This window comes from Bos indicus x Bos taurus, chromosome X (assembly GCF_003369695.1).
Source record: "Bos indicus x Bos taurus breed Angus x Brahman F1 hybrid chromosome X, Bos_hybrid_MaternalHap_v2.0, whole genome shotgun sequence".
NCBI lineage: Eukaryota > Metazoa > Chordata > Mammalia > Artiodactyla > Bovidae > Bos > Bos indicus x Bos taurus.
This window is the reverse complement of record NC_040105.1, coordinates 123,457,386-123,481,124: the sequence shown is the minus strand read 5'-3', so window position 1 is coordinate 123,481,124 and position 23,739 is coordinate 123,457,386. Positions and strand designations below refer to the sequence as shown.

The 23,739-nt window shown below is 40.7% G+C and overlaps 2 protein-coding genes across 6 annotated transcripts in view; both read right to left on the bottom strand.

Annotated features, from left to right (window-relative positions):
- The window catches only part of FGF13 (fibroblast growth factor 13), a 569,406-nt gene that overhangs the window by 411,297 nt on the left and 134,370 nt on the right, over positions 1–23,739 (bottom strand). The gene's annotated exons all lie outside the window — the stretch shown is intronic.
- LOC113886730 (RNA polymerase II subunit A C-terminal domain phosphatase SSU72-like) lies at positions 5,225–6,840 on the bottom strand. The gene is made up of 2 exons (XM_027533134.1): positions 6,086–6,840; positions 5,225–5,999 (listed from the first exon to the last, which is right to left on the bottom strand). Exons 1-2 carry the CDS (start codon positions 6,470–6,472, stop codon positions 5,679–5,681), a joined length of 708 nt encoding a protein of 235 aa, XP_027388935.1. The 5' UTR covers positions 6,473–6,840; the 3' UTR covers positions 5,225–5,678.

Sequence of the window (23,739 nt, the reverse complement as noted above, 5' to 3'; positions counted from 1 at the left end):
CCAAAACAATGAATTTCACCTTTTTCTAAAGTGCACACGGAACCTTCTCCAGGATAGATCACATCCTGGGCCATAAATCTAGCCTTGGTGAATTCAAAAAAACTGAAATCATTTCAAGCATCTTTTCTGACCACAATGCAGTAAGATTAGATCTCAATTACAGGAGAAAAACCATTAAAAATTCCAACATATGGACGCTGAACAACTTGCCAGTGAATAACCAACAAATCACAGAAGAAATAAAAAAAGAAATCAACATATGCATAGAAACAAATGAAAATGAAAACACAACAATCCAAAACCTGTGGGACGCTGTAAAAGCAGTGCTAAGGGGAAGGTTCATAGCAATACAGGCATACCTCAAGAAACAAGAAAAAGTCAAGTAAATAACCTAACTCTACACCTAAAGTAACTAGAAAAGGAAGAAACGAAGAACCCCAGGGTTAGTAGAAGGAAAGAAATCTTAAAAATTAAGGCAGAAACAAATGCAAAAGAAAAAAAGAGACCATAGCAAATATCAACAAAGCCAAAAGCTGGTTCTTTGAAAGGATAAATAAAATTGACAAACCATTAGCCAGACTCATCAAGAAACAAAGGGAGAAAAGTCATATGAATAAAATTAGAAATGAAAATGGAGAGATCACAACAGACAACACAGAAATACAAAGGATCGTAAGAGACTACTATCAGCAATTATATGCCAATAACATGGACAACTTGGAAGAAATGGACAAATTCTTAGAAAAGTACAACTTTCCAAACTGAACCAGGAAGAAACAGAAAATCTTAACAGACCCATCACAAGCATGGAAATTGAAACTGCAATCAGAAATCTTCCAGCAAACAAAAGCCCAGGTCCAGACGGCTTCACAGCTGAATTCTACCAAAAATTCAGAGAAGAGCCAATACCTATCCTACTCAAACTCTTTCAGAAAATTGCAGAGGAAGGTAAACTTCCAAACTCATTCTATGAGGCCACCATCATCCTAATACCAAAACCTGACAAAGATGCCACAAAAAAAGAAAACTACAGGCCAATAATACTGATGAACATAGATGCAAATATCCTTAACAAAAGTCTAGCAATCAGAATCCAAAAACACATTAAAAAGATCATACATCATGACCACGTGGGCTTGATCCCAGGGATGCAAGGATTCTTCAATATCCGCAAATCAATCAATGTAGTACACCACATTAACAAATTGAAAAATAAAAGCCATATGATTATCTCAATAGATGCAGAGAAAGCCTTTGACAAAATTCAACTTCCATTTATGATAAAAACCCTCCAGAAAGCAGGAATAGAAGGAACATATGTCAACATAATAAAAGCTATATATGACAAACCCACAGAAAACATTATCCTCAGCAGTAAAAAATTGAAAGCATTTCCTCTAAAGTCAGGAACAAGAAAAGGGTGCCCACTCTCACCACTACTATTCAACAGAGTTTTGGAAGTTTTGGCCACAGCAATCACAGCAGAAAAATAAAAGGAATCCAGATTGGAAAAGAAGAAGTAAAACTCTCACTATTTGCAGATGACATGATCCTCTACATAGAAAACCCTAAAGATTCCACCAGAAAATTACTAGGGCTAATCAATGAATATAGTAAAGTTGCAGGATATAAAATCAACACACAGAAATCCCTTGCATTCCTATACACTAACAATGACAAAACAGAAAGAAAAATTAAGGAAACAATTCCATTCACCACTGCAACGAAAAGAATAAAATACTTAGAAATATATCTACCTAAAGAAACAAAAGACCTATATATAGAAAACTATAAAACACTGGTGAAAGAAATCAAAGAGGACACTAATAGATGGAAAAATATACCCTGTTCATGGATCGGAAGAATCAATATAGTGAAAATGAGTATACTACCCAAAGCAATCTATAGATTCAATGCAATCCCTATCAAGCTACCAACGGTATTCTTCACAGAGCTAGAACAAATGATTTCACAATTTGTATGGAAATACAAAAAACCTCGAATACCCAAAGCAATCTTGAGAAAGAAGAATGGAACTGAAGGAATCAACCTGCCTGACTTCAGGCTCTACTACAGAGCCACAGTCATCAAGACAGTATGGTACTGGCACAAAGACAGAAATATAGATCACTGGAATAAAATAGAAAGCCCAGAGATAAATCCACACTCCTATGGACACCTTATCTTTGACAAAGGAGGCAAGAATGTACAATGGAGAAAAGACAATCTCTTTAACAAGTGATGCTGGGAAAACTGGTCAACCACTTGTAAAAGAATGAAACTACAACACTTTCTAACACCATACACAAAAATAAACTCTAAATGGATTAAAGATCTAAACCTAAGACCAGAAACTATAAAACTCCTAGAGGAGAACATAGGCAAAACACTCTCCAACATAAATCACAGCAGGATCCTCTATGACCCACCTCCCAGAATATTCGGGGAAAAAAGCAAAAATAAACAAATGGATCTAATTAAAATTAGAAGCTTCTGCACAACAAAGGAAACTATAAGCAAGGTGAAAAGATAGCCTTCAGAATGGGAGAAAATAATAGCAAATGAAGCAACTGACAAAGAATTAATCTCAAAAATATACAAGCAATTCCTGCAGCTCAATTCCAGAAAAATAAATGACCCAATCAAAAAATGGGCCAAAGAACTAAACAGACATTTCTCCAAAGAAGACATACAGATGGCTAACAAACACATGAAAAGATGCTCAACATCACTCATTATCAGAGAAATGCAAATCAAAACCACAATGAGGTACCATTTCACGCCAGTCAGAATGGCTGCTATCAAAAAGTCTACAAGCAATAAATGCTGGAGAGGGTGTGGAGAAAAGGGAACCCTCTTACACTGTTGGTGGGAATGCAAACTAGTACAGCCACTATGGAGAACAGTGTGGAGATTCCTTAAAAAACTGGAAATAGAACTGCCATATGACCCAGCAATCCCATTGCTGGGCATACATACCAAGGAAACCAGAACTGAAAGAGACACGTATACCCCAATGTTCACTGCAGCACTGTTTATAATAGCCAGGACATGGAAGCAACCTAGATGTCCATCAGCAGACGAATGGATAAGAAAGCTGTGGTACATATACACAATGGAGTATTACTCAGCCATTAAAAGGAATAAATTTGAATCAGCTTTAATGAGGTGAATGAAACTGGAGCCTACTATACAGAGTGAAGTAAGCCAGAAAGAAAAACACCAATACAGTATACTAACACATATATATGGAATTTAGAAAGATGGTAATGATAACCCTGTATGTGAGACAGCAAAAGAGACACAGATGTATAGAACAGTCTTTTGGACACTGTGGGAGAGGGTGAGGGTGGGATGATTTGGGAGAATGGCATTGAAACATGTATAATATCATATGTGAAACTAATCGCCAGTCCAGGTTCGATGCATGATATAGGATGCTCAGGGCTGGTGCACTGGGATGACCCAGAGGGATGGTATGGGGAGGGAGGTGGGAGGGGGTTTCACGATGGGGAACACATGTACACATGTGGCGGATTCATGTTGATGTATGGCAAAACCAATACAATATTGTAAAGTAATTAGCTTCCGATTAAAGTAAGTAAATTTATATTAAAAAAAGAGTGTGCATACACACTCATATAATGTACAAAGTATACCAAAATAAGATGAAAAAAGTCTATTCATCAATAATGATATCACAATAGTTTCTGTAATTAGCACAATGCTGTATCTCAACAAATGTAATTGCAGGTTCCCAGAATGGACAGGAAGATTCAAATAAACACACAATTCAGTCACATCCTATCGTACATGCAGAGTGGATTTTAGATCAAACACCTGGACCCATGAATCCTACCACCTAAAATATGGCAATGGGAGCCTGGGTAGACACATGAGATGAGGTCCTGATTTGATCTATGCTGGTGGCCCTTTCTCCCTTTGAAAGCTATACTGAGTTCAAGAGGATTAATCAACTGAAAAGTTACTCCTCAGAACTGCCTTCATCTTTTATGTTCTAAGATAGGGGAAAGAAAGGGAAATGAGGAGGGGAGAAAGTATTTTAAGCATCTAAGCATCACTTTCATTATTAATACAGCCAAGGTCTGAAAATTCTACTGAATATTTAAGGAAAGACTTTTTAATCTTGCACAAAAAACAACCCAAAGTTAGGTGATTAAAAAAATAATCACTGAACCCTTTCAGTTTTCAGTGATGCATAAAGAGAGGGAAGAAAATACACAATTTGTTTCAACGATAAACTCAGCCTCTTCATCTAAAATCCTGAGTCACCTGACCCTTCTACTCTCCCCAGCAGAGAACCACCACACTGCATACCTGAGTCACTGCCACAATAATGGATGGTATGACACCAGGCTTTTCTATAAGACAAAGAAAGATTTCTTCAAGGTAAGAACAATAACTTAGAATATTTTAAGTGAAACTGTCCAGGAGGGTCTGCCTGGTCCACTTCAGATTGATCAGACTCCAGGAGATAGGACTTAACTTTTCCAACCATCTCCTCAGGGGAATCTCCTGAACTATGTGTGGCCCACTACCCAAAGGCCCCAGGAAACCCCTTGGCATGGCAATGTCCATTTCCCTATTCTTTTGCACAAATGTAGCACACGTCCTTTTCCAGATCACTTCGTACATGCATCACTATTTTCCAGATTCATCTTTATTGATGAATGGGTGAATACCATTCAATCATTCAAAGTGCCATTGATAATACTAATTCATTCTCATATCTGGCCATTCACTTTTGATAGAGCAATACACATTCTGGTTTATGTCTTCTCACACATGCAAGGATTTCTCCCTGGTAAACATCTAGAAGAGGGACTTTGGGACCATAATAAGGCATGCACACCTTTGCTAGATATTGCTAGTGCTCTCCAAAGGAGCTGTATACAATTATATTCCCACCAGAACTTCAAGTTCCCTGCATCTTTCTGTGGAATGACCACTTGGCATGATCATGCTTTTTAATTTTTGCTAATTTGACCCTCCCTTGTGAAAGACAAGGGTCAATGTCTTTTATGTTTGCTAATTTGACCCTTGTGAAAGTTATGTTGAGTTTAACTTACCTTTTCCTCATTACTTGGGAGGTTGAGAACGTTTTCTCATTTGTGGATCAGCCGGTAAGGAATCCACCTGCAATGTAGGAGATCCAGGTTCGATACCTGGGTCAAGAAGATTCTTGGAGAAGAAAATGACAACCCACTCCAGTATTCCATTTGGTAATATTATTACTAATGACCATCCACATCTATTTATTGGCCAATGGCAGGATCCTTTTCAAAAGTGGATCCTGTTGCTTTATTCAGGAATTCTTACATTCTAAGCAGTTAGGGAAGCCGGGAAAGGGACGCTCAGTGAGAGGCAGATGTCTTGGGGGAAATGTGCTATCAACCGTTTTAGCTTTTTTGGTTAAAGAAAAAAACTACAGTCAAGATTCTACTCATAAGGGGAAGTGGGACGGGAAAAACGTTTGTTTTGTGATCTGGCATTTCCATATCTTCTCACTGCATACAGTACCGTTTACTAGGTATTGCTAACGTCCACCAGCAGAATACCTAAAGGTAAAAACAAGTATCAGGAAGGAAAAAGTACTACCAAAAGGAAACTCAAGAAAATGGCTTCAAGTGGGCAGTGGGCCGGACATCAGGCTGGGCTCAGTAGAAGCAGACAGTGTGCAGGAAGCTCCTGCCGCTCTTTTCCTCGAATGCCTGCAGCAGCTCGCCGATTCTGTCCTCCATGTCCCCCATGAGCTGGACGCACTGGCACAGGTCGCAGATGAGGAACGCTCCAAGCGTAGCCTCCTTGTTGGTGTCCAGGATGTTCACGTTGATCACATGCACAGGCTGGCAGGTCTCCTGCTCCCCGGAATTCATATCTTCCACCACCTGGTCATACACTCGCTCTTCACAGGTGAGGATGAGGTCAAACAGATCTTTGCATTCCTGGAACCTCTCTGGCCTGGGCTTGATTTGCGACCCATGGACTGTAGCCCACCAAGCTCCTCCATCCATGGGATTCTCCAGGCAAGAATACTGGAGTGGGTTGCCATTTCCTTCTCCATATTTCTTTCCAGCATCCGTAAAACGCCATTCTGCATATAGCGTTCTTTGTCTTTCCTAAGGAGGTCTTTGTACACATCGTCATACATGGCTCTGAAATCATAAACGTTTGGCCTGTCGCGTGCTGGTCCTGGAAGCTTCATGTTTGTTCCTGTTCCAAAGGACAGGATGCTGAATCCTCGTTTGCTGAGGATGTTGTGCGCCTCCATGCTCCGGTTCTGGTTGCTCGAGCATACCACAGCGAGGCGCAGTGGCAAAAACGGCATGACTGCGGCTGCACTCACCGAGACTCCCAGCTCAGAAATTTCGCTTCTGGACTCCTGCCGCTTCCACAAAAGCAAGGTGGTGGCCTCAATGCCTGGAAGCAGAAGCTGCGGCACCGGCAACATAGTGTGTCAGGACTTATGGTGTGGGCACTTATAACGTGTCCTGGCAGGCTCCTAGCGCAGGCCAAGATTGCTGGGCGGCAAGATGAGTGCCACTGCGGTATTCTTGGTTGGGAAATCACATAGACAGAGGAGCCAGGGGTGCTACGGCCTGCGGGGTCGCAAAAGGCAGACACGACTAAGCAACTAAACCACCAGCACTACCACAGTTGAATCAGGTTATCCCTCTGTAAAATGCCTGGTCATATCCTTTGTACGTTTTTCTAATGAATATCTGTCTTTCTCATAATGATTTTTAGAGTACAGCTTCTAGATATTCCGTTCCGTTGCTCAGTCGTGTCCGACTCATTGTGACCCCATGGACTGTAGCACGCCAGGCTTTCCTGCCCATCATCAACTCCAGAGCTCACTCAAACTCATGTCCATCGAGTTGGTGATGCCATCCAACCATATCATCATGTGGCGTCCCCTTCTCCTCTAGATATTAATGTCCCCTCTCCTTCTAGATGTTAATCCTTCTTTATTTGTAAGAGCTAAAAATAGCTCCCACCAACCTGTGGCTCATTATTTAAAATTTTCTTTGTGGTGCATACTTCATCAACTAGTCTTTACATTTAATGAAGGCAAATGTATCTATCTTGTATAATTTCCATTTTGTGCTTTTAAGAAACCTTTCCCTACTTTGAGATCATTAAGGTAGTCTTTGTCGTTTTCAGGATCAAATAATTCTTGCTTTTAACTTTTATATCTTAAATCCATCTTGAGTTTACATTTCTGTATAGTATAGGGTAGGAATTTTTTTTTACCATCTACATAGCCAATTTTCCCAGGACTATTCTATTGGTTTGTAATGTCTCCTCTGTCATAAACCAAGTCCTCATATATGTACGAGTTTGCTTCTGGAATTTCAATTTTGTTCTATTGGTACACTTGTCTGTCCTTGTACTAATATCACATTTTTGTTAATATAAGTGAATAACAATTCTTAATATCTTATAGAGCTAGTCTCATATTGTTTTTCTGCTGTAGAGACTCTTGACTAATCTTTACCCTCTTTCCACATAGATTTTAGGGCAAGTTTGCCAAGTTCTAGGGAAAAAAAAAAAACTGTTGGAGCGTTTGATTGAAATTGCACTGAACTGCAAGTTAATTTGTGGAGAATTGATTTATGTATGATATTGAATCTTCTAAACAATTTAAAAGGTATATATCTTCTATTATTTAAATTTTGTTAATTGTTTATGGAACTCAATAAAAGTTCATAATATTTCCTTAAAAGACATACATTTTGTTAGGTACAGCTCCAAATTTATTATGGGTTTTGCTATTATGTGAATGGAATTTTTTTCCATTCCAGTTTTGCAATTTACCTTGCAAATAAACTCTAATTCTAGTATTTATTCATAAATTACATAAATAACTAAGGAAACAGAGCTTGTGTGCTTGAAAGTAGCTGACAGTCTGAGCTCACTAAAATAGAGTCAAGTTTGTCCTTTCATTAAACAAAGTGGGATAATTCTTATTATGTTCAGAGACTGTGTTTTAGTTAGTGTGACAGTGTTTCCATGTTTCAGAAACGATATTTTTTCCTATGAAAGCTTCCACTTTTCCTACCAGGGACTCACTCCATTATAGTAGTTATAAATACAAAGCTTTTTCTTCTTATTCTTTACAATATGTTTTGATCCTTTATTTTCATTTAAGGTATATACTTGTTCAAAGTCATGGTTTTTTTGTCCTTAGAGGATTATTAGTTTAGAGAGCATACACACACATACACAGGCAAACATACTTTATCTGGGTTCTTTTATATATATGAAGTGTTTTTTCTTTTTTAAAATTGAAGTAGAATTGATTTACAATGTTGAGCCAATCTCTGCTGTACAGCAAAGTAACTCAGTTTTACATATATATATATATATATATATATATATATATATATTTAAAATATTCTTTTCCATTATGATTTATCTCAGGAGAATGGATGAAGTTCTCTGTACTATACAGCAGAACCTTCTTATTTACCAGTTCTACATGTAATAGTGTATACTTACCAACCACAAATGCCGAGTCCATCATTCTCCCCTCCTCCTCCTTGGCAACCTCAAGTCTGATCTCTATGTCCTTGAGTCTGTTCCTGTTTTATAGATAGGTTCACCTGTGTCATACTCTACATTCCACATATAAGTGACATCACATGGTATGTCTTTCTCTTTCTGACTCAGTTCACTTCATATGATAATCTCTAGTTGCATCCATGTTATTGCAAATGGCATTAATTTGGTTTATATGGTGAGTAGTAGTCCACTGTAGTAATAAAAAGAAAGCAACTTGATAGATTTCTTGCTTGAATACACTCAAGTTGAGGGAGTACATTCTCTAATGAGCTGTCAAGTCCTTTACTTAGAGATAGGAACAAACTGAATTTTGAATAAGCTGGTGCAGAAGTAACTATAGCAGAGTCACTATGGACCTGTAAGAGAAACCACTGGATAGGAATATTCTCTAAATTCTTCCCAATGATCCTGTCTCCTCTTCACTTGTTCTTTGGTCTAAATTAGTTAATTTCTTTTTAGAGGGCCTAGAAGAAAGGAAGAACAAACTTCTTGATCCAAACATACTGAGGGCAGAGGGGCAAACCTTACAAAAACAACATAGGACCTGAAACAAGTGAAACATGGGAAAAGAGATACCAATATTGGGTGCCATGTTAGTTGTCAGAATTTGTCTTTAGAACGTTTTCTCCTTGATTCTTCCTGTTGAAGAGGATCACTATTAATTTTTATATATTGAGCCTATACCCAGAAAGCTTGTGAAACCTTATATTAGTTATACTCATTTGTCTACATATTTTAGTACATTATCTGTGTAGACAATCATCCAATCTGTGAAAATAAAAATGTTTTCAACCCTTATATTTTTCTTTTCTCAATGAGATGGTTAGGATCTCATTTATAAAGCTGAATAAAAACAGTGACTACAGATACCCTTGTCAGTCTTGCTCCTGACTTGAAAACCATATGGACATCTTGAAGAAATCTCTAGTCTTTCCCCTTCTGTTGTTCTCTATTTCTTTGCACTGACCACTGGAGATGGCTTTCTTATCTTTCCTTGCTATTCTTTGGAACTCTGCATTCGCATGGGTACATCTTTCCTTTTCTCCTTTGCCTTTAGATTCTCTTCTTTTCTCAGCTATTTCTAAGGCCTCCTCAGACAGTCATTTTGCCTTTTTGCATTTCTTTTTTGGGGGATAGTCTTGATCACTGCCTCCTGTACAGGGTTTCCTGTACAATGGCACGCTATCAGATCTAATCCCTTGAATCTATTTGTCACTTCCACTGTATAATCGTAAGGGATTTGATTTAGGTCATACCCGAATGGTCTAGTGGTTTTCCCTACTTTCTTCAACTTAAGTCTGAAGTTTACAATAAGAAGTTCATGCTCTGAGCCACAGTCAGCTCCTGGTCTTGTTTTGGCTGATTGTATAGAGCTTCTCCATCTTCGGCTACAAAGAATATAATCAATCTAATTTCGGTATTGACCATCTGGTGATGTCCATGTGTAGAGTCCTCTCTTGTGTTGATGGAAGACGGTGTTTGCTATGACCAGTGCATTCTCTTGGCAAAACTCTATTAGCCTTTGCCCTGCTTCATTTTGTACTCCGGGGCCAAATTTGCCTTTTACTCCAGGTATCTCTTGACTTCCTACTTTTGCATGCCAGTCCTCTATGATGAAAAGGACATCTTTGGGGGGGGGTGTTAGTTCTAGAAGGTCTTATAGGTCTTCACAGAACCCTTAAACTTCAGCTTCTTCGGCATTAGTGGCTGGGGCATAGACTTGGATTACTGTGATATTGAATGGTTTGCCTTGGAAACAAACAGAGCTCGTTCTGTTGTTTTGAGATTGCACCCAAGTACTGCATTTTGGACTCTTGTTGACTATGAGGGCTACTCCATTTCTTCTAAGGGATTCTTGCCCACAGTAGTAGATACAATGGTCATCTGAAATAAACTCGACTATTCCAGTCTATTTTAGTTTACTGAATCCTAAAATGTCAATGTTCACTCTTGCCATCTCCTGTTCACTTGTTAGCTCCCCATCATTGCCATCACCAAAGATGTCTAGGACAAAGTACTGTCCAGAGAACCTTAGCTACAACAAAGGTCAATCACATGGAACCAAGCCATTTGAAAGGTTTAGGCATCTAGTTTCGATGTTTTCCTACTCTTACCAGAAATGCTGCTGGAACACCTAGAATCAAAAACTTTACTCACAGAGCCATTTGTTCCCTACTGAATGAAGCTTGTGTAAGTTTTGTGTAAGTTTACATCAGAGCTTAGTGTGATGAGCTGGCAAGAAATGTTTGCCAAGTTTCAAAGGCTTGGAGGAAAGATATCATAACCCTGAAAGGCATTTTCTTTTTAGTTTTGTTTGGAAGTGTTTTTAACTCTAAGAACAAAAGGTAGTCCTTGGACTGTCTCTTTTCCAGATAGCTGACACTACATTTCTCTACTGTTATCAGTTTCCTAAATAAGTGTAGCTGTATTTAATTACTGCTGAATACAGGGGAGACATGTGTTAGTCCTTTTGTTCAGTACTTTAGGGTCAGAGGAATAACAGGTGTGGCAGTGTTTCTTCACTCATTTCAAAGTCACCTGTATCACCAAAATGTACATCTCATCCAGCCCACCAACCTTAAGGAATTGCAATAAATACAATTCTAAAGAATTGAAAGCTAGCTCTGTCTTTCCCTCAGATATCAAATGTGGACAAATGTTTTGTTGAATAGTTGCCATCTCAAAAGAGGTTATAGCAGGCAGATGATGTGAGAGAGCAAAGCGTGCTCTTAAATCACTAGATATGACAGGCCCAACCTGAAGGAAAATAAGCCTGTTTAGGTTCAGAGAGGTGAAGACCTGCCCAAGGTCACACAGTACATCCATTTTTCTCTTCCACTGCTTCCATCCCAGTCTAAGTCAGCTGTGCCTGGTCTAGTCCACTGCAGCAGCCTCCGAAAGACTCCCACTACCTCCAGTGGGGCTCCCGCTTTGATCCATTCTTCACCTCCTTATAGCTGGAGTCAGCTAATTAAAACATTATCTTACTGAAAACCTGCTATTGGCTTAACATTGTTATTACAAAAATGTTTCAACACTTTCTTTTTTTTTTTTTTACCATGAACAGGTAGGCCTGGAAGGGGCTGCCCCCTTCCTATCTCTTCAGTCTCAGCTTTACTCACTCCTTCCATCATGTGCTCTGCTTCAGACATGCTGGCCTTCAGGTAATGTACTAGAACCTACTGGATTATCTCCTTATACCTGCTCATCCATCTTTGGGGAAGGTTCCTTTTATACACCCTTGCCTAAATAGCTCTTCATTCTTCATATTCATTTCTGATATCTCACCTCAAGTCTCACTTCTTTGGGTTGTGAAATTCCATCAGTGGATTTCACCAACACTCCAGGTGAGGTCAGGTCTCTCAAAACATGTACTTTTTCTTCATAGCACCCACCATGCTTGTTACGTAGTAAGTTCAATACCTCTTTGGTGAATGCGTGAAGCATCTGATTGAGGTCTGTCTTCTTGACTAGATGGGAAGCTCCAAGAGCATCACTACTGCCATCTGTTAGATGGAGGAAGTAGATACAGGACTTGGATTCAATCTCTCCTAAATCCCTCCTGTTCCCCAGACTTTACCTTCCCACTCTGCCTTACTCCTCTGCTCCTCTGCCCCCACCTGTCAGAACAGTGGCCCTCTTCCAACAGACACTGCCTAATTCCACTGGTAGCTCAAGGGGTGCTATTCCCAGTTTCACCTAGTCACTCACTGGCAATTACTCCTTGTCTAGGGACAGCCTTCATCAGGGGCAGAAGCAGCAGTTACCCGTTAGTACCTCAAAAACCGTCATCAGGACATTGTTACTTCCCATTAAGGATAGCTCTCTCCATGCAGTCCTCTTTTTAAATGCCCACAGGTCCATTACAGGGAAGGTAACATTTGCTCAGTCCAACCCTCAGTCAACATGTTTGACTGCACACTCTTCACCTGGCTCAGAGTTGATTGAGGTGCTCATACGATTAAATGGAAGAAAGAACTGAAATCAGAGAGAATGGATGAGAAAGAAAAGGCTCTCAATTTGGCCACAGGCTGAATCTGACTTTCTCTTCTGGCAAATGTCCCCATGAATTTGTAATGGATAACTTCATGTTAAACAGGTACATACCTGAATATTAAATTACCTATCCCAAAACAACGGCAAATGGTATGTATGTATCTCCCCAGTTATAAGGTTGGCCAAAAAACTCATTCACATTTTTCCATAAGATGTTATGGAAAAAACAGTTTGGCCAACCCAATACCTTCATTTACATAGCTTGAATCTATAATGACAAGCAAACATTCCTCGTAAGAAAAAGTGCTCTCTGATGATTATTTTGTTATTCTTGTTGTTCAGTCACTAAGTCATGTCCAGCTCTTTGTGACCCTATGGACTGCAGCCCACTATCCTTCATTATCACCTCCCCAGTAGAAAGAACATTACACTTTTCTGGTCACCTAATACCAAAGCACTCTATAGGCCATTAGTGCATTCTGGATTAGAAAACCCAAAGTGTGTAGAATGGGGATTTGTGATCTGAAAGGGAAAGTGAAAGTTGCTCAGTCGTGTCCGACTCTCTGCGACTCCGTGGACTATATAGTCCATGGAATTCCCCAGGCCAGAATACTGGAGTGGGTAGCCTTTCCCTTCTCCAGGGCATCTTCCCAACCCAAGGATGGAACCCAGGTCTCCCACATTGCAGGTGGATTCTTTACGAACTGTGCTGTCAAGGAAGCCCTTTTGTGATTTGAATGTGGCCTAATTATCACATGGTCAAACACAATCAGTGCAATCACTGGAATAAATGTAATGGTATGGAAGCGTAATTTGCACTCATGTGGATACCGAAGTATTTACCTGAAGCAGCATCTGTTTTTCAAGTTCACCAGAACCAAAAAAGGAAAGGGAACGGAACCCACCATGGTGGGAAGGGAAGAACCCACCATCTTCGGCAAGTACAGAGATTGATGAGTTTGATTCCACACCAATCTGACTACTTCAGAGGTGAAAAAGAATCTGGACTCTGATTCTCACCTGGGAACCCGGGAGGAGAAAAATTTCCACTTTTTCCTCAGGGCCCTGACCTGATCTTTTGACAACTCTGAAAACTCAAAGCCTGGAAGGTGGTGAGGTCATTTGGCCCAGGTAACAAATTGTGCTTGTGAGGTCTGCCCAGAAGTATCAGAGGATGACCTCAGCCCATGAAGAAAACAGTGTCTGGCACAGGGGTGTTGATTTGACGACATGGAAGAGGAGAAAGAATGGTCTTTCTGAAATGTGCAGATTTGAAGAGGTGGGGTTGTGTGGAATGGCAGGATTGTTTTTCCTGTACCGCTGCACCTGAGCTGTTCTGGGGAATCGATTTCTTATGCTACAAAAGGATAGGACAGTGTGATGCTGACTGGCCCTGGGGACACAGCTTCAATTCAAGTGCATTGATTCAACAAGGATGGCATTGTTTTCTAGTAGGATCCAGCTGCCCACTTGCCAGACCCCTTGGTGATCCTTATTTAAAAAGCAGGAGGCATCTCTGAAACTTTAATATGCACTTTTACGAAACAATACAGGACTAAAATGTAAAGCACATCATTTTGCCTGTGTTGTTTTTAGTATTTGATTCAAGTGCATGTAAACTGTGAACTATCTCAAATGTATGGTTCAAGCAGAGGTCACCAGGAGATGACTTAGTTGAGCTGAAGGATGTTTAAATAAATTAATGGTGTTGAGGACCACACAGTTGATAACCACCAATGATTCATTCAATTCATCATTTCAATAATTAAGATCAACTGTGAAAAACATTGGATCCATTCAGTGGAAAAAGAACCTGAGAGAACACACAGCCCATTCCTGACATTATAAGTGATCTCTAAGCCCAACACCACTAATGTTCCTTGAGAACTTACATGAATTGATCACAATTAGCTATTTTGCCTTCTTTACAAAGATTAGCCAAGATGGCCCTTCAACTGTGCTCAGTAATTAGCTCCCATCTTTAACTCCTACGTGCATCAAGGAAGGATGGACAGAAAATGTGACTTAGAGTCAGACAGGTCTGGATTCAAATCCTGATTTCACCGCTTATGGCTACATGACTGTGAGCAAAACATCATGAGGACGGTTTCATAGACTGTCACAAGGATGGAAAGAAAGCATCAGTAAAAATGCCTGGCATATGGTATTAATAAATGCCAATGGTACCTCCACTTAAAAAGCCACTGGAACAGAATTAAAATAAAGATTATCAATGCAACATTTCTTACTGATTAGTTTAAAACAATAATGTTTGCAGAAGTGTAGGTTCCTTTAGAAATCAAACCCACCTTTGAATGCCACGGGGAATTTTTACTCCTGTATCTAGACATACTGGGCCACCTCATTGCAGAACAGAAAGCAGTATTAGGCAACTCAACTCTTAAGAGTAGGGACCATGTTTCATGGTCTTTGGGTCTCCAGTACCTAGGCACAGTGCCAGGAACAGCATCAATACTCAATATATACACACATGCCTACATATATACATACATAGCTTTATGAAGTGGCATCATAGCATGGAATCTTAACCAGCCTTTAAAACAGATTTGAAGCAGATGCTTCACTTTTCATTTTAAAAGCTATATTTTAAGAACGTTTTAGGAGACAGATTCTCAGTGGGGATAGAACTCCAGATAACCTGTGAACTTCTTAAAATGGAGATGCCTAATCACTACCTGTGAGTCAATAATAGTAAGCACTCAAATAGGAGATGTATTTTTTACCTACGTACTGTCCCCTGTACATAAACTCATTCACCCCTTTCAACAACCATATGAAGGCAGTGCTAACATTTTACCCATTTGACAACAAAGTGACGGGACCCGGAGAGGGTAAGTGATTTGCCAAAGAGCACGTGACTAGCACCAAAGTCCATGTGACCGCCTCCATCTACCTGATCTACCTGAACAACACCCATAAGGCTGCAGCTTGTGCATTTCTCTTTCTTTTTCTTAAAGTTTCCACAATGGCTCTGATTGATATGCCTAGTTAATAGTCAGGTAATCAAGGAATGACTAGATAAAAAACATGCAAAGGAGGGACTTCCCTGGTAGTGCAGTGATTAAGACTTAACCTTCCAATGCCAGGGGTGCAGATCTGATTCCTGGTCAGGGAGCTAAGATCCTACATGCCTGTCAGCCAGGAAATCAAAGCATAAAACAAGCAATACTGTAACAAATTCAATAAAGACTTTTAAAGTGAAGTGAAGTCGCTTAGTCGTGTCCGACTCTTTGAGACCCCACGGACTGTAGCCTATCAAGCTCCTCGGTCCATGTGATTTTCCAGGCAAGAATACTGGAGTGGGTTGCCATTTCCTTGTCCAGACTTTAAAAGTGGTCCACATTAAAAAAAAAAAAAAAAATTTAAAAACATGCAAGAGAAAGAAAAGGAAACCAAATGGCCCAGACCATTAGGACAGTTCTCCAAATCCAAATAGCAGTATGTGAAATAACCTATCCCTGAGACTCAAGCAGAGATTAGACCTTCACAAGGCTACAAATCACCTTTACAAGCTTTTGAACTCTTCCGCCACTATTGGCTCACCCTAAACAATCTGTCACCACATAGCAAGTATGGCCCGGCTGTTTCCAGAAGGGCACATTGTATGAGTCATACATGACTTAGTGAATAAACAAACAAAAAATAAAGTCATCAGTCCACCAGGCCTGATAGATGGGATTGTTAAGGACAATGGCATGTTCTATGAGGTATCCTAACTTACTACCAAAGAATAGATGTTATTAGCAGTTAATATTGTCTATTCTTTTCCCAGCTGAATTTTTAAAGACTGTGGAAAGTGATGTAAACCTCAATGTTATTGCAGAATCAAGAAGCAACTACCTCCCTAGTTCCATAACAAATGCTGATCAAATACATGTGAATTGGAAAGGCATATTTAATTTGCAGGTTTCTGTCTACATGGTCTGCTTCTATTTTCTTTGATAAGATTAGTGAACAAAGTTTAGAGGACTGTTTTTAGTTCAAACATTTTCCCATAATGGCAAATCAGTCTGCTTGGGCAAAGAGAACATCAAAACATTAACCATCAGGAGCTAACATGGGAAGTTGATCCGATTTACACATAAAAACACCTGCTAAAACTTAAATGAAACTTTATAGAGGAAGAAAACTGGATAAAGGATTGTTTGCATCTTTTCAAGCAGTGACTACAATAACTGCAAGAGTATGGACAAATGGTACCAAGTCTAATTAATCTTGTATATCTTCTGCGCTGTTGCAAAATACATTTCATACCAGGGTAGAGTAAGTACACAGCAGGCAAAATGTGGTAGCTGAAGTCAAGCATAGCTAATATGCTGCTTAGAACAGGTGAGATCTACAGAATTCCCTGATCCATCCTGATTGGCTCTGGTATAGAGAACTGATTCCTAGCATGCTTTTTTTCTATGACTTTTCTGTCCATGATATATATAGGCTGCTTGGATCTAAACAGATACAGGAGATGGTAGCAGTATGTGAGCAGAAAGCCTACTCTATTTTACATGGCAGTATTATGTATGATAGTAAGGCAATTTGTCATGCCAAGACTGGTAGGTGGGAGCCAGCAGCAGGTCTCAGACTCTCCCACCAGAGTTAACAACAGCTTAGAGAAATGGGCCAGGGCAGGGGCAGGATGATAGCATGGAGAAGAACAAAATGGTAACCTGACACCCACTGAGCCAGCAACACCACAAGATGTAACAAAGTCTCAGAGATAAAGGAGGCCAGTCATCAGAATGGGCTTCTCAGATGGCTCCATGGTAAAGAATCCACCTGCAAATACAGGAGATGTGTGTTTGATCCCTTGGTCGGGAAGGTCCCTGGAGAAGGAAATGGCAACCCACTCCAGGATTCTTGCCTGGGACATCCCATGGACAGAAGAGCTTGGAAAGCTACAGTCCATGGGATAGTAAAGAGTCAGACATGACTTAGTGAATAAACAAACAAAAAATAAAGTCATCAGAATATATACTAGGAGTCCAGAACACAAGACTCTAGAACAGCTTTCCTGGACAAAGGCCATTCCTCCTCTAGCTCCTTTTAAAATCCATTGTTCAAGAGGAGTTGGGAGCTGAAGCCCTCCCCACCCAATCACATGGTCTCCCTACCCAGCAACTATTACATGCCTGGAGTGAGCTATGGAAGAGTTCTACTGAATGGAGACGTATAAGTAATCCAACAAGCAAATGCACTGAAGCACAGTGCAGAAGGGATTAAGAGTGTAGACAGGGACTTCCCTGACAGTCCAATGGATAGGACTCCGTGCTTCCACTGCAGGAAGCACAGGTTTGATCCTTTGTCAGGGAACTAAGATCCTGCAAGTCATGGACCAAAAAAAATTGTGGACAGTTTAATCACAAAGTTCTGGGTTCAGAAGCCAGGTCTGAAGCTGCTAGCTGTGTCCTAGTGAATAAATCAACTAATGTCACCTACTTCACCCTATGACTGTTGAGAGGATTAAATGACTCAGTGCATCTAAAGCACTTAGTGAAGTGTCTTCAGCATGGCAAGTACTCAATAAAAGTCAGTAATTGCTATTATCATTATTAACAAATGACCAGAAGGCTTTTATGTAGCCCAAAATGAATAGACTGCTAACTCAAAAGATCATAAAAAGGAGAATCATAACGAGTTTTTCCTAACATACCTGTTATGAAGTTTTTTAAAATTAAATATTCAACAAGCCCAGTGCCAGTCTCTCTTGCTTGCATACCTGTGCTTCTTCTGGAGCTCTGCCATTCTCTGTCTCTCTCTGTCCCATATCTATTTGTAGCTAGGGAGGACATATTTCATACCTGTGCAGAAGTGTTATCTGCCAAGTTATGAAATGAGGGAGGATGTGAAAAGGTAACGAAAAACATTAAGGAAGCAGAGGGAGACAAATCCAGGAGGAAGTTGGTATCCAGCCTCAATTCCATCTCCCCCTACCCAGGCTCCTCTCTGTCCTGCACCCTTGACAACACCCAACTCAGATTAAATCCAGCTCTTTAATGACTCCACACCTGCTCACAGGTGGATCACCATCTGCCTTGCTGTCCATTCCCCTTTAAACTGATACCCTCAAAGCTCAAGTGTGAGTCTTCAGTGCTGCCTGCCACCCCACTCCACTCCTGTTACCGAAAGAGTGTGTAGGGTCTGGCTGCTGGCTGCTCAAAAGCCAAAAACAGGCCAGGTTGGTGGAAAGGAAAGGTTGCTGTATTTCAGATGCCAGCAACTGAGAGGGGAGGGTGGCAGACATCTGTCCAAAGGCTGACTGCCCACCCCCTGCCCTGCCAGCCCCAACTTTGCACCAGCAACGAGTGGAGCAAGAGTTTTTGTAGCCACAAGGAGAGGGCTACATATAGAAACAGCACCATCAGCTCTGACAGTCATCTTCAAACTGGTCATTGGTGGTCTGATCAGCATCACCTTGGTTGTTTTAGGTACAGTTAATCATTAGTTCCAGAGTCTGTTTGTTCCCATTTCTTGAGGCCAGTTTTCAGAATTTTAGCAACTTATGTCATGGGTACAGTCTGTTTTCTGTACATGTCTGAAGTTATCATGTAGTTAACTTCTCCACCTGGGGTTTTAGTATCTATAAGATAGCTCACAGGATGTGGCTCAGAATATTATCTATAGCCCTTGAGAAAAAACTAAAGGTCCTTGACTATGCTTAATAACTACACTATTATTACTTGGTTTCTTCTGACTATTTTCCTTTTTTTCCTGCATTTCTCATTTCTCTGATTAAACTTATTCTTTGACTAAAGTTTTCCACAGACAAAAGGCAGGTAGAGGACATGGAGGTGGGCAAGGACCATAGGGTCCTGCTCCACTGCACCCCCTACCCTGTTCATTTGTCTGCTTTCCCTAATTCTTTCATATGCCTCCTCTCTGCTCACACTGCTAACTCTTTATTCCTCCTCACTCTCAGCTGATGACCTAGCTTCTGATTTCAGCTTCTTCAGAAGAAGCAATTAGGAGAAATTCCACATCCTCCCACCACCCTATCTACCCACCTACTGGCATCTGTACCCACCAGTTCTGGCTGTTTGCTGCTAACTGTGGACGAAGGGTCTGCTCTGAAGGACAACCTTACAACAATAGTAGGAAGCTAATGCATCTGCTTTATTCTTCCCCATATTATGATATCAGAGTCATTACTTGATAATATACTATTGGTCTTTTTGTTTACTATCTGACCACCCCCATTAGAATATAAGCTCCTTAAGGAAAACGTTGTATCCTGTGGCCAAAAGGAGTGCCAGGCACATATTAAGCACTCAATGAATATATCTGTGTGGAATGAATGGGGAAAAAGAATGAATGAAAGAAAAACATGAATTTTTCACTGTGTTTGAAATTCTCTATTGAATGCTTAGGGTTCTCTCCTTCTCTCTCCCCCATGAACACTTCCCCCACCAAAATCCCTAGGATTGGAATCTATTGTCCCAGGGGGATGTGTTATTAAAAGTTGATGCTCTTCGAGGAGGCATGTCATGGACATCCATGTGAATAAAGATGCCTGCATTGAACCTGGTCATGGCTAAAGAGTGCCAGTGAGTGAGGCCCTACCCACAGAGCAGAGCCATCCAGGCAATATGGGAAGTAGGCTTGCCAAGCAAAGGTCTATTTAGGATCCAGATCCAATGACAGGAAACCTTCTTAACTTCCTTCCTTCCTTGCCATTGAGCCTGAGACTATGCCAAGGAAGTCCAACCCTCAAACATCTACAGAAAGTATCCAAGAGAGGAAGTCTATTACTTGTCTATGCCATCTGCACAATGCTCAGGAAGCCAGCCAGCCTGGACATAGAGGGCGCCTCTGCTTTGTACCTTCTATGCAGAAGATGCTCAGTTTCTGGGCACCGTGGCCAACGTGGATGAAGGATCATAGACGATAAGGGGTGTAAGGGGCTGGTTACTTACAGTACATGCATGATATGCATCAGGGAGGTTATTAAGAAGATGGAGGAGATGGAGATGAATGAGGAGGTGGAAGAAGCAAAAGGGACACTGGAGGCAGGGAAGAGGAGTGGAGAAGCTAGAAGAGGTGGAGAAGGAAAGAAAGAGAAGGTAGAGAAATAATTTAGTTTTACATGTCAGTGATAAATATTAACTTAACTTGAAGACTGCAAAGGTGCTACTAGACTCTGGCAGTCACCAGCTTAGGCAAGTTGGACAAGTCCCTTTGCTCATGGGAATTTTGGTTTTTCTCACCATTCAATGCTGGAAGCTGGCATCTCCAAGGACCCTCACAGTTCTGACCTCTGTAAAATCATAATCTTTCCAGTCACCAGCTCGGCTCCATAACATGGGTCTGTGGAGCCACCAAGCACCAAGGCCAACTAGTACAGAGTTTGGAACTTCAGCAGATGTCCCTGAAAACAGGCAGAAACTCCCTCAATGGAGCCTTAGCTGCCTTCCCACAGATCCCAAGGGCTTCTCTGGTAGCTCAGTTGGTAAAGAATCCACCTGCAATACAGGAGACCCCAGTTTGATTCCTGGGTCAGAAATATCCCCTGGAGAAGGGACAGGCTACCCACTCCAGTATTCTTGGGCTTCCCTGATGGCTCAGCTAGTAAAGAATCCTCCCGCAATGTGGGAGACCTGGGTTCAATCCCTGGGTTGGGAAGATAACCCTGGAGAAGGGAAAGGCTACCCACTCCAGTATTCTGGCCTGGAGAATTCCATGGACTGTATAGTCCATGCGGTCACAAAGAGTCGGACACGATGGAGTGACTTTCACCTTCACAGATTCCAGCTTTCTTCCCAGGAAAACATTCTCCTAGAGGATTGGGATGCTACGTCTCATTTCACAGCTCCATTTTCCTGAGAAATAAACAGCACAAACTAGCATTTGTTCCTCAGCACAGAATGAGCCAGTCCAATGAAGATCAGCCAATTTGTCCTTTCTTTAATACTGTTTATTGTCTCTTTAATGATGAATTCATTTGAGCAAGTGACCCCAGATCCTAATTCACGGTGACTGTTTACATTCATGAGACCTCTCCCAATCTCGGCTCCTGGTCCCTTTTGACCTTTCAGAAACCACACCTAGCTGCCTCCGGAACAGGCCACTCTAGTCTTACTTTGGGAAAGGATCCAGCATGGCAGGCAGCACACTTACAGTTCTTACGGACCACATGGAAAAATCAACTGGAGACTGGCAGCCCCAGAGGCAGGCAGCCCAGACTAGGAAGAGAGGAGACACAGTCTGTGAATACCATGTTGTTTCCTTACTGTTCAATCTTTCCAAGTTAACTGGTGTGGAATTTCAATCGCTTGCCCATATATAGCTTTGGAATATCTTATAATTCAAAGAGACATCATGGTGTACTGGAGCTGGAATCCAAAAGACCAAAATAAAATTTTGGCTCCAACCACTTATCACACGTTGGGCAATCTACATAATTTCTCTGGGCCTCCTGACTCTCCCCGTCTCTAAAGTGGAGACAATAATAGTACATAAGAAATAAGATCAACTAAGATATCTCTGACTCAAGCACACAGTATAGTGTCCCATACAAACAGAAAGAATAAATACGAGCTACTAGCCACGGATAGTATTATGAAACCATGGATATAGGCATGCTGTGGGAAATAAAAAGAGCCCATAAAGTGTGTTTGCCAAAGTGCTGACTACAAAGTGAGCAACTAAACATTAGCCTTTGCTTCTGGATATGACATCCCCATCATCATCAAACAGCACGGACTCAAATTTGTCCAAAGGAACCAGTCATTGATGGGGGTGCAAATTCAGGTAGAGGTCACAGCATCGTTACAGTAGCTGATACCTGGAAATGGCCCTAATGCCCAAAATGACAAATGTCCAAAACAGGAGCCTAGTTGAGACTGGAATATACACATATAATCAACTACCAGGTCACAATGAAATTGATGCTCCAAAAGTATATGTATGGACAGAAAAATACATCCAAAATATGCTGTCAAATGGGGAAAAAAGGGGAGCTAAGAAACAGATGCTCAAAGTTATACATTATAAACCTATCTTGTGTGAATTTCAACAAATAGATTTTAACTTGGGAATGAAAGAATAATAAGTATCCCACCTGATCTCACTTTGCAAGTATGTGGTACATATGTTACAATGCCTAGAAAAATTCTCAGAGACTTTACACATCAAAAGGGTTCTTTCTGCATAATAGGAATTTAGGTGACTTTCACTTTCTCTTTGGACTTTTACTGGAACTTTCAGGGGTGGAGGATTGTTAAATTTTTCTTTTTAAACAAGAAACATGTTTATTCAACACCATGAAAAATAGGGTCCTTAATCATAAGGCTCCCAAACTATCCATCATTTGGTTTCAGAGGCTGATATGCCTGTTTGTGGAAGGCCCGGGCCTCCAGGGAATCAGACATGCACCTACTTGTGGCCCCCATACTTCCTCTGTGAGAGAGATGAAGGCAGAAATATGTCTTGCTTTCTCTAGTGCATCTGCCCCAACATCAAGCCATCTTTGAAATTGCTTTGAAGGTACATTTTAACTAAAATTAAAATGCTACTCTGGGAAGAAAGGGGAAGAGAATGTGCTTCCTTTTGGTGTGATGAACATGGTTTGGAACTAGATAAGAGTTACTGGTTGCACAACATTGCGGGTATACTAAATGCTACTGGATTGTACATTTAAAAATGGCTACTTGTATGTTGGTGCTTCTCTGGTAGCTCAGTGGTAAAGAATCCACCTGTCAATGCAGGAGACTCGGGTTTGATCCCTGGGTCGGGTAGACACCCTGGAGAAGAAAACTGCATCCCACTCCAGTATTCTTGCCTGCGAAATCCCATGGAGAGAGGAGCCTGGTGGGCTATAGTCCATGGGGTGTCAACAGTCAGACACGACTTAGCGATTAAACAACAACAATTGTTATGTTTGTGAATTTCACTTCAATAAAATAAAAACAAAACTTAATCCATGAATACTGAGTGTTGGTAATTTCAATACGGATGTGGAAAATTCACCTCTTTGAATTTTTGTGTGTTCAATACATAAACGGTTTGCACACCGAGATCAAAATTTTAATAGAAATGTTTTTCCTTTGTTTCTAGGAGATGCATATTATGAACCAATATGCCATTTTCATCATGTCATTACCATAATCATAAACTATTAGAACTGAAGGACAGTTCAGCCACTTT

Excerpts from the sequence above, each read along its gene's own strand:
- LOC113886730 (XM_027533134.1), bottom strand. The coding sequence starts at position 6,472 with ATGTTGCCGGTGCCGCAGCTTCTGCTTCCAGGCATTGAGGCCACCACC. Across the intron at positions 6,000-6,085 it reads TACGGATGCTGGAAAGAAAT|TCGCAAATCAAGCCCAGGCC; the intron begins ATGGAGAAGGAA and ends ACAGTCCATGGG.